The sequence below is a fragment of the Fukomys damarensis genome, unplaced genomic scaffold, assembly GCF_012274545.1.
Source record: "Fukomys damarensis isolate Sample0158 unplaced genomic scaffold, DMR_v1.0_HiC HiC_scaffold_4, whole genome shotgun sequence".
Lineage (NCBI taxonomy): Eukaryota > Metazoa > Chordata > Mammalia > Rodentia > Bathyergidae > Fukomys > Fukomys damarensis.
In genome coordinates, this window is record NW_022900916.1 from 29,670,476 (window position 1) to 29,682,497 (window position 12,022).

Below are 12,022 nucleotides of genomic sequence, written 5' to 3' on the forward strand. Positions count from 1 at the left end.
GGTGAGGTGGAATCTCAGTGTTGTTTTCATCTACATCTCTCAAATGACCAGGGATGTTGAACATTTTTTCATATATTTATTTACTGCTTTTACTTCTTTGTCTGAGAAATGTCTGTTTATCGCAGGGACTTTAAACTGATATTGCCACGGTCAACTACAGATAGCTCCTTAACTGTGGGTTCTACATCTACATATTCAATCAAACCTGGGTGGGTTGAAAATATTTGAAAACAAAAAGATACTGTGCTTTTGTACTTTTTTGTCATTACATGTAGTTCTTTTCCTTGTTACTCTTTAAACAATACCGTTATGCTTTAGATCTTAAAACGTCTCCTAATGCCTGTATGTAAAAGTCTTGGTCCCCAGCTGATTGTGCTCCTGGGAGGTGGGTGGAACCTTGAGAAAGTAGCACCTGGGGAGGAAGTGACATCATTGGGGGCGTGCCCGGATGGGACCCCAGCCTCTTCTTTTCTCTTGCCTTCTCCACCTTGTGAAGCCAGCAGCGTTTCTCTCCCACGCTCCCCGCCCTGACATTCTGACTGGACAGAGGCTGGGAAAAGATGGAGTCAAATGCAGAGTGAATCTTCTGAAATCGTGAGCAAGAGTAAAGGCTTGTTCCTTTTAAGTTGCTTAGCTCAGATACAATACTTTGTCCAGCAATAGAAAGTTAACAGTATCAAAACTCCTTACATAGCTTTTACATTGTATCAGGTATTATAAGCCATCTAGAGATAGTTCAAAGCACATAGGGGCATGTTCATGGGCTTTATATAAATATTAAACTGTTTTATATAAGGGACTTGAGAATTGGAGAATTTTTGCCTGAGATACCCTGGAATCCAGCCCGCACAGATCCTGAGGCACAGCTGTGTTAAGCTAAAAGAGTAAAGGAGCGCTGGGGATTTAGTTCAGTGGTTCTGCCACCTGCCTCGCGAGCACACGGACCCAAGTTAGATACCGGTACCAAGAAAAAAAAAAAAAAAAGAAGAGAGAGTAAAGGAGTTACTAAACATAGGCTAATGTATAGTCAAGAATGACTTTTAACATTAGTTGGATCGTCATTTGTGTTTCTCTGTGAGAGTAACTGCTTGTTTGCTTAAGAATCTGTATTAGGGCCGGGGGATTTAGCTCAGTGGTTCCGCTGCCTACCTTGCAGGCACAAGGACCCAAGTTCGATCCCTGGTACCCCCCCCATTATATTTAGATAACCATTGACTGGTAACACCATACATTTTAAAGATGTTTTTTTTTCCTTCTGCACTGGAAATTGAACCGAGGGCCTTCTCACTGAGCTACTTTCTCAATCCTTTTCTTATTTTTTCAGTTTGAAACAGTCTTCTTAGGTTGCTCAGGCTGGGTTCTAACCAGTAATTCCCTTGCCTCAGCCTTCTAGAGTTAGGATTATAGGCAAGAGTCACCACACCTGGTTTAGGATTTGAAAGGTAACTTCAAATACTCTGTTTTATTAGTGTGACAGGATAATGCTGTGAAAGATTGCAGGGTAGCTATTACATCATGTGATGTATAAAAAAACCCAAGATTCTTAGGGTTTAAGTGATATGCAGAGTCCCGTTATGGTGATACCTTGGTTGTTGAATGGCTCCAAGCTTGAACGTTCCAGGAACAGAAAAGTTTGAAAAAAAATCTGCTCAGTGTTTATAACTTTGCTAGATGGTCAAAGTGAAATCTGACTTGAAAAAAACAAACCTGTATAGGTTGAGAGTGAAGTCACAAGTCACATCTTGATACAGACACAGAGGGGTGATGCTTCAGTCTAAGCGCCGCTCTCTCATCGACGATGTATAGCGCTCGTGTTAGGGTGTTAAAACATTTGTTACTGTGCTTCCCCCGGCTTTATTTGTGTAAAATGTCATAACCATGGCTCCAAAGAAAGTTAGCGATAGCAGCAATAAAGCTAAGAGGAGAACCGCGGGAACCACGGTAGAGTTAAATATTGAAATCATTGTGAAATTGTTAAAGTCCTGGAAAAATGAATTTATAAGTATAAATTTGAGTCTCAGAACCAATTATTTGGTGTTTATTTTTTACGAGAAAATATGTTCGGTTCTCAAACTTTTCGGTGTTGCACACACATTTGGAATGAATTGAGTTAGACCAGTGAGATATCACTGTAACTGCCAGACGTATTACTAGAATTCAAATATTCTTCCCCCTCTTCTTCCTTTTCTGCTTTTTGTCTTTGTCCTGATCTGCCTCTGCGCTAGTCACATGTACTTGTGGAATTTCTTTTGTTGTTGTTACTAAGGATTAGCAGTAATTATACATAAAACAAGAAGCAAGAAGCTCTATTCCTATTTAAATATTGGATCCCTGCGTAAACTGAAGTTTCTCTGTGTGATGGATTTGGTGGGTGGAGGAGGCACCTGCCGAAATATGTTTGCATAAAGTACTGAGGACCCCTTCCTCCCTCCAGTCCTTCATTAGACACTTTCTGAACATCTGTTATGATTGCAACAAGGCACAGTCCTTCACCTCATGGAACTTCTTGTGAGGAAAGATGCCAACTAAATCACTTCAATTTAGTGTTGGGAGAAGGAGTTTGATTGGAGGCAGAAAACTAAGTTTAGGGGCTGCTGTGCTTAGGTAAGAGTCATGAAGCTTTGGGGTATAATGGTGAAAGATTTATAAGCCATGTAAGAAGTATGATCCTCATGACCAGGGGACTGGTTGATTAGCTGGAGGAGGGAGGAAAAAGGTTGAGATGGAATCAGGGTAAGTCTGAACCAGTCATGAAACTAAGGTCATCTTTTGTCATGAAGAGAAAGGAAGGGGCTCTTGCCCAGTGCTCTAGGGGCTTGTGCTGGGGTCCTTGCTTAAAAACTCAAAGTGCAACCATAACTAAAAGTGTGGTACAGCAGGTGTGTTGGTACATGTTTGTAATCCTACCTAATCCAACGCTGAGGTAGGAGGATCACAAGTTCAATGAAAACCTGAGAAATTTATCCAGACTCTGTCTGAAAGGAGAAAGGGGATGGGACATAGCTCAGTGAGAAGCCCTGGGTTTAATCCCCAGTATTCTATGCACGTGCGCTTGCGTGCGCGCACGCACACACACACACACACACACACACACAAGTTGTGCATTCATTGCTGTTCATTGTGCTGGATGGCAATGTAGCATTGTTAGCTTCACTCAGAGAATAGTCCCCATGGGGAGAGAGACCCTCCGCCCCAAGATGGCCGTAGCTCTGGCCCTCACTGGATTCCATGGTGTTCTGAGGCTGCTATAGCAAAGTGGCATAAACTGGTTCACAGAGATTTATCCTCTCAGTTCTGGAGGCCAGAAGTCATAAATCCAAACAAGGTTGTTTTCTTCTGAAGGCTGAAAGGGAGAATCTGTTCCATGCCTCTGCCTGGCTTGCAGATGACCATCTTCTCTGTATGCACATTCTCTTCATTCTGTGCATCTGTCCCCAAACTTCCTTGTTTCAGAAGGACATTAGTCATATGGGACTAGAGTCCATCCTGATGACCTTGCTTAACTTGATTACTTCTGTCAGTACCTTATTTACAAATAAAGTCACCTTCTGAGGCATAGGCAGTTTGGACTCCAGCAATATTTCTTTTGGGGTGACACAGTTCAACCCATAATAGCAGGTGCATCGCTCAAGAAGTCAGCACTCAGGGCCTGCACCCCATGGGAACTGGAAGATTGGGAATAGTGTGGCTATAACAATATACTTTTGATCGCATACTAAATATAAACCTTCTGTAGGCCTCCAGGAAAAGTTGGAACAGGAATCCAGAGATGGGGATTTACATTTTAAAAATTAAAGACAAAGCCCACAAAAAACAGTAAGACAATGATGTTTAAAAACACACTGCACTCTGCTAATATGTCCTTGGTTTGGCCTTGAATTTGTCTCTAGGACTCATGACAGAGCAGTGCAAAAATGGCAACATAAACTTTTTACCTTAAAATAAAGAATTAAATCCAACTATAATTTGTCAGCCTGGCAGGCCGGGCAGTTATTGCTTTGAAAGGCTGGTAGTTACTGACAAGGATGAAAAACACCAGTTCTCATAAGCACAGACATAAACCACATTGACTGTAGATATTTCAGTGTGAGAGGAAAAAAAATCTGGATTTTTCTGATTATTGATAGATATTATATATGCCTATACACTACCTCTTTTCTGCAATAAAAACAAGACAAAATTCTGCATTGTAAACTGAAAGCTGTGTTGCACACCTTAGCTATTTGAGAGCTGAGGAAGGAGGATCATGAGTTTAATCCCAGTCTGGGAAACTTTGTGACTGAGACCCTGTCTCAAAATAAAAACAAATTGAAAAGGGCTAAGAACGTGACTCAGTGCAAATGCTCTGGGTTTAATCCAGAGTACCTATCTTCCCACAAATCTACATTTTAAAAACACATTAAAGTAAAAGTAAAATAACCCAATTAAAAATGGGCAATAGCTAGGGTTGTAGCTTATCGGCTGAGTGCTTGCCTCATATGTGTGAGGCCCTGGGTTCAATCCTTGGGCAACACACACACACACACACACACACAAAGTAGGCAGAGGAACTTTCTAGACAGTTTTCCAAGGAAATGGCCAAAAAGTGCATGAAAAAATATTTAACATCACTGTGTATCAGGATAATGCAAATGAAGACCACAGTTAGGCAGCACTTCATACTCACTAGGATGATTATAATAAAAAGTACATTGAGAAATGTCGATGAAGATGTGGAGAAACTGGAATCTCCTACATTACTGGTGGGCTTGTCAAGTGGTACAGTCACTTTGAAAAACAGTGTGGCATTTCCTCTGAAAGTTAAACCTCACGAGCCAGCAAGTCACTCCTCACTATACACTCAAGAGAAATGAAAACATAAGCCATCCAAAACCCTGTACATGACTTTCCATATAAAAGGGTTATCTGTAATAGCCAAAAAGCAGAAACAACCTGATGTCCATGAACTAAGTGGATAAACAAAATAGGAGTGTGTGTGTGTGTGTGTTCGTGTGTGTGCATGCACGTGTATTTGCTATGTGATTGAAATGACATTGAATGTTTAAATAACATTTTTTATTCGAGTAAAATTCACACCACCATTAATCCCCCCTCAGAATACTCCAGCTTCCTTCAAACACTCATCTAACTATTCTTGCCACTTTCTGAAATAGCTCTGGAAGTCCTCTTTGGTGAGTGTTTTTAGTGGTGTTGTTGTGGTTGCCTCAGTATCCTTTGCAATAGAGTCAGAAGTTGCACGGCACCAGGTCTTGTGAATAAGGTGGATGTGAACACACTGTAATGTTTTAACAAGCCCAGCTTTCCTTTGGATAGCACTCGGCAGCAACATTCACCATATTTTTGATCATACCTCATAAAGAAGGTGACATATATGTTCTAAAGTTGATTGTGGCGGTCATTGCACACATCTGTGAAGAGTGTAAAGGTAATGGTTTATACAGTTTAAATAGGTGAATTGTATGGCTTGTGAATTATATCTAAACAAAGGTGTTTAAAAAGATAACATACCATGAAGGAAAATATAAGATGCTAAATTCTGTCAGAATATATACCAAAAGTGGTATTTTGATCCAGCAACTTCTTCTTCCAAACCATATTTAAGGTGCTTATGTCTAGGTGAGCTGTGGAGGGAGGTTGATAGTTATGTTGCAGACCTCAGTAATGGGAATTATCAACCACTAAGCATCTTACAGAATGTGTCCAGCCCACAACTTTCTCTTAATGTCCTCGTGCATCCTGACATTTCTCTCATGTGAATTGCTCCTGTCCCTAATTTTCAAAGGCTCAGACACAGATCAGTCCTCAAACTAATATGGCTCCTGACCCACCCTTTTCAGTGTGGGGGGCACTGCTGTTCTTCAGGCCCCCAGCTTGGAGTTCACAAATATTGCTGATGTTGTCTTTGCCCTCAGTGTCATGTCTGTCACTGCTGAGTCTTTCAGACTCCAGCTTCAGCAGTGCCCTTTGATTTCTGTCCTTCTGCCAACTTTCTTGTTCTATCATGTCAACTTTCATAACAAACCTACTGGGGAACCAAAATTAACCCCTTTCATGGACTGGAGAATGAGCCTCTGCAGCTAAGGGACTGACCCAGTGTGACAAAACCAGTAAATGAACACGTTGGGGTTTGGAGCAGATTTGTCTGGTCCCTGAACTCAAACTCTTTCCATTCTGATAATGGCTAGTTGGAGTCCTATATGCTTTAATTATCTGTGTGTCAAATTCTCTTGCTCTGTTTGGGAAGTTTTCTGTCATTAATTCTGTGAACAGTTTTTTTAAATGTCATTTGTACTTTCTCCTGCTTTTTCATGGACTCCTGTCAGTCTTATTCTTCTTTGTATCATCTAGGAGCTGTTAGATTGATTTCTTATGTTCCATTACTATTTTTAAAAGATCCTTCTTTTCATGGTCATTGATATCCATCCTGTCTTCTATATCTGTTATCCTGTCTTCAGATTGGCTTAGTCTGTTATGTAAACTTTCAATAGAGTTTTTAATCTCCTGGATATCCATTTGAATCTGTTTCATGGATTCCATTTCTTTCCTATGTTGGACATTCATGGTTTCCATTTCTTTACTATGCTGGGTGTACTCTTTCTATTCTGGACACCAAATGAATTTCCACACACATCTCATTCTGCACATTTCATTTTCCTGGTCAAAAGCCTTTGCTGGACCTATTTTAAGGCCTATAAGCAGCCTCAGCTGCTTCCCTATAGTTTTTTTTTTTTTTGTCTGTGTTCAAGCCAGATCTACAATACAGTCTGGTATGTGTTGAGTGCTTTTCTGCTGTGTTCAGAGTCCTCTTTCCTGGAACTTCTGCCTGGGGAAACACTCCTCACCAAGAGTCTTCTCAGTCATCATCTTTTATCTCTAAAACCAAAACTGAATGAAAAAAATAATTCTGTAGAGCTTAGTTAATATTTTTCTTATGATTTTCCCAATAAAAAGTTACCTTAGAATACCTGTTTTTGTGTTTACCATAAATTCTCTTGAATTATAGATGCTACACTAGCAAGAACTGCATCTTGACCAGTTTTGCTTTTTCTCATAGAATCTCTCATGTAGTATGGTGGTTACACAGAGCAGAGAGTGTCATGGTTAATTCACACTGAGGGAATTGATTAAGGGCCCCTTGAACACTTGTTCAATACCTGAAAAGTGTTCTTGGGAGGACTGGCCCAGGGAAATTCTTTAGGTTTACTGACCAAGTCCCCATCCCTCAGAATCCCTTTATTTTACAAGTCTGTATTTAAGGAGATTATTGTCATATTTTAGAAATTCAAAAATGGGAGTGGGATGGTAAGTCATAGAGACTCTCACAATCCTAGGGAATCAATGATATTTAATTTTTACATTTCATGTCCAGAAGTGAACCCAATTTTTAAATAGGTTTAATCACAGCATTGACACATTTTAAAATTCTGCATAGACATTTTTCATGTTGCTACAATTTTCAAAACTATGATTATACATAATACTACATCAAGTTGCTATGCCATCATTTCTTAACATCCCCTATTGTTTGACATTTTAGTTTGCTGTGGATTTTTAAATGATTGTAAAAAAATACATGACCAGTCTTTTGGCAAGGAAAATATGTGTCCTGCAGATACTCATCTCCTTCCACTTATTCTGGTTAAAAAATCTTCCTCTGGGATTGAGTTCAGGCAAAATTATGAGAGATGAATTTGGTCTTTCACTGCCTTAGATCTTTCTTACACCTAGTTCTGCCGCTCTTTCTCTCAGTACATTCTGCTCCACCACAGTGCCTCTCTCAGGGACTCATGGGGCAAAGACAGACCTGTCTACCACAGACCCTGCATCCTTCTGGCCAGACTTCTCTCACTCTTCCTCATACTTCTCCAGAGCTTCCATCTCAGTAATATAGTCAATACTCAATATCCTTTCTTTTGGGTGATTTTATAGTTTTATTATGCGAGAATTTCTGGAGATGACCTTGTGGCAACCCAATAAAGTACATGGTTAAAAGTGGACCTTGGCTTCCTTTAGTTAGAACTCTTCCAGGAGATGGTAGTGAACCAGAAAGATAGATTCTCTAAGCAATTAGGTAAATAAACAATGCACATTGGAGTAGTAAGTGCTAACAAGAAAACCACAACAAGGAAAGTGATAAAATATGTTCTTCTTTCTGTTGAGATGTCTGGGACATCCTTTTTGATAAGGTAATGAAAGAGTGTGTAGTGGGAGGGTTAATTTCAAGAAAGATCAGGCAAGAAGGAGCTGCTAGTACAAAGTCCTGGGGTGTTTGATGATGTGTTTGAGGAAATGGAAGGAGCAGATGTGGGGACAGTGAGGGAAAATGTGGCGGGTTATTAGGGACTCATATACCAGGCTATGGACTTTAGGTATTCATGTTAGCAATATAAGAAGCTACTGGATCGTTCTGAGTAAGGGATTCTTCACTTATAAAAACCTCTGTTGTGACTGAGGAGCAGACTGCAAAGCAACATGGTAGGTGGTGGTGGTGTGGACTGGGTGGCTGTGGGAGGGTGCAAGGAGTTTTGCATTTTGAAGGTGAAACTGACAACACTTGCCGATGAATTGAGTGTGGTAAGCAAGAAGTCAGGGAAGAAGGTAGTAAGGTTTTCTATCTGAGACATGGGAAGGAAGGATGAAGTCACCATCAGTTCAGGTGGGGAAGATGGCAATGGAACAAATTTGGTGGAGATCAGGAGTTCAGTTTGGTGCCTAATGAGATGTTGAGTATACAGTGAGATACTGACTGTGGGGTTTAAGGAAGGAACTTGGGCTGCATATGTAGCTAGAATTAGGGCCATGGTCTTGGATATCAGATATCCCAGCCTCACATAACAACACACAGCCCCTCCCTCAGTTTCCCCAAGCACTAGAATGCAGGTCTGTGGAAGCCCAAGCCACTCTGGGCTACAAAGCCCCTGAATCTGTGGTCCTGCGGAGACCATTACCGCCCAGATGCTCCATGTCTTCTGAGTTTGGATCTAAATTAATTCTCCCTATTTATATACCAATGCCACGCTTAACTTTTTCTTTATAGCATTTATCAATTTTCAAGGTTATGTTCTTCTGTGATTTTAAATTTGTTTAAATTTGAAATTCACATATCTCAATAGACTCTAAATTCTGAAATGTCAGGGATCAAACATATTTTGCTCATCACCATTTTCCTTGGATCTAATGGTGTCACATTACAGACCCTTCAATATACTGAATGAGTGAAAGTTACTAATATGTTACTTCCCACATGATATTTTGCATTTCCTTTATTTGTAATCATCCAATTCTAAGCATCATACCTATTTTCTTATCTTCATGAAATGCAAACTGAAGATTATTTAATGGATTCACATGCTTTTGTGAACAAATACTTATTTATTAGGTATTGTGTGAGAAGGGACTTGACTTTGATTAAAGACTGAATAATCACTTGATTGAGATACTTTGAAAAGAAAAATAATTTAAGAATTATATACACTTAATCAAATTATATACACTAATCAAATCCTCCACCTCATGTTTCCTGATGAGTACCTTTGTTGCATTTCTGTGGATATCTCTGTAACATTTATTATTTTATAGTGACCTTTGACAAGACCTGTTACTACTTGCCACTTTATCAGGCCCATTGAGGTCAGGCCTGGCAGAGTGTTTGTGGGTTATTGTGTGGGATGAGGGTATCTGAACTGGCTGATGACCTCCTTTTTGATTCTTAGAAGGGTCTGTTGCTTCCAGCATCATCCTGGGTGATTATAGGAATTGATTCCTAGGGAAGACATTTGATTTACCAAGAAAGGGTTGTTAGCTCACAAAGGAGCTCAGAGCCCCTATCTTTGGCAGAGTACAGCTGGATGAAAAATAAATTAGGAAATGATCTCCCTGTTGTCTTTTAAAAAGCTGAAGGAACCTTTCAAAGGTGCTTGTATTGTTTGAGAAAGACATAAACTGATTCTATGAAAGCATATGTATGTGTTACCACAAATATGTGGAGAAACAGAAGATTTGTTGCTTGACTGATTGATATGTAAATAAGCATCAGTTGGAGAATTTGATGATAAAAAGCCCCACCTTTTTTAGATACCATTGTTTTGGGCGGCATGCACTCAACAAATGTGTATTGAACATTTACAGTGCTCCACTTGGAGCTAGGCACTGGGGAAGCAGTGCTAAATAAAAGAGAGGTCCTTCCTTTCATGGATTTTATGAAATCCTTTCATCTATAAGATGGATATGATAGTAGTACCTATTTTAAAGCCATGTAGATAGAAAAACAATGGCCACGAATGTGAAAGCACCAGTTGGATTTTTCAATGTTATTTTTTATTTATTTTTGGTTTTCTAACACAACTTCTCATTTGTTTATTTTTGAAATTGAGTTTATTGGTACAATCTAGGTATACAGTACAGTTACATTCATTATTGGGATCCTGTACCTTCGCATGACAGGTCTTGGTTCTCATTTTTTCCCTTGTCCCTGCCCTCCCTTCACCCCCTCCTCCCCTCCCCGTTTATAAACTCTTTATTTCCGTTTTTTAATTTTCTCATATTTTTTTCTTTTCCCTTGTTCCCTTTCCCCTACCCTTCCCACTTTCCCTACACCTTTAGCCCTTTTCTTCCTATTTCACACTATTAATTATCCCATTAGGATCTTGTGTGCTATGTTATTTAAATTATGAGTGAGTATTATGGTAGGTGTGCCAAATACAACTATCATTCCCCTTGGGAATTGATGCTGAATAATTATTTCTAATTATGTTTGTTTTTTTTTTTTTGGATTGAACTCAGGACCTTGTGCTTGCAAGGCAGGGGTGGTGACAATGAGCTAAATCCCCAGCCCATCTAATTATGAATATCTTCTATTTCCATTCTACCTAAGATTTTACTTGTAATTTAGGGAGTTACATTTCCTTACATTGTAATCCTAATGAAAGGAAGAAGTTAAGTGTATAGTTTGGGTTACAGACAGTTGTTTAGTTAGCTGTTGTTGTGTAACAAATTACTTCTTGCCTACTCACAGATATTACTGTCTCAGAGTTCCTGTGGGTCATGAATCTAGGTATGGCTTAGTTGGGTCCTCTAATCAAGGTCTTTCATAATGCTATGATCCAGATGCCTGCTAGGCCTGTTAATCGTCTCAGGACTTAACTAGGAGAAGATCTGCTTCCAAAATCACATGGCTATTGCAGGCCACAGATGATCCAAGTTCACTTGTATGGCTCTTGGCAGACTTCAGGTCCTTGCTGACTGTTGGCCTGAGATATTTGTTCATTACTGGAGGATCTCTGTATAAGCACTCACAATATGACAGCTGGCTTTCCCAAGAGTAAGCAAGGGCTTCAAGAAAGAAAAGTGAGGACAGGAAGTCTCAATTGTTCTTATTAGTCAAATTTCAAATGTGACATCCCATCTTATTTGTTATATTCTATTCATTAGAAGCAAGTCACTGGGTTAAAGAGAGGATATTATACAAATGGTCCCCAGGAAGGTATTATACAAATGAAGGCCACTAGGGGCTATCTCAAAATGCCTGTAAACAACACTATGAGTTAACATTGTAATTATGGCATTCGCAAGGGAAGTAAGCATCATATTCCCTAAAACACAACAGTTAGAAGGGTTTTTAAAGCTTTCTAGATTTTGAGTTGTAAACAGTAAAGAATCCTAATTCATTTTTTTAAACTTCTAACACTGGCAGTTGCTTGGATAGTTACAACCTCTCTACTTAACAAGAAAGCATTTGAAAGATACCATTCACATATTGGAAGTAAACAACTGGCTCAGTTTCTCCTAAGAACAGCAAAATTAAGGATGTGTTAATTTGCAAGCGCAGACTGATATCTCCAGTTATTTAAATTATGAGTGAGTATTATGGTAGGTGTGCCAAATACAACTATCATTCCCCTTGGGAATTGATGCTGAATAATTATTTCTAATTATGTTTGTTTTTTTTTTTTTGGATTGAACTCAGGACCTTGTGCTTGCAAGGCAGGGGTGGTGACAATGAGCTAAATCCCCAGCCCATCTA

At 39.5% G+C, this 12,022-nt stretch overlaps 1 protein-coding gene across 1 annotated transcript in view; it reads left to right on the forward strand.

Moving 5' to 3' along the window:
* Positions 1-489: 489 nt before the first annotated feature.
* Creb5 (cAMP responsive element binding protein 5) overlaps positions 490-12,022 on the forward strand; it is a 398,137-nt gene continuing 386,604 nt past the window's right edge. The window contains exon 1 of the mRNA XM_010628286.2: positions 490-594. Within this exon, the coding sequence (XP_010626588.1) occupies positions 571-594 (24 nt within the window). The 5' untranslated portion in view covers positions 490-570. The remainder of the gene's footprint in view (positions 595-12,022) is intronic.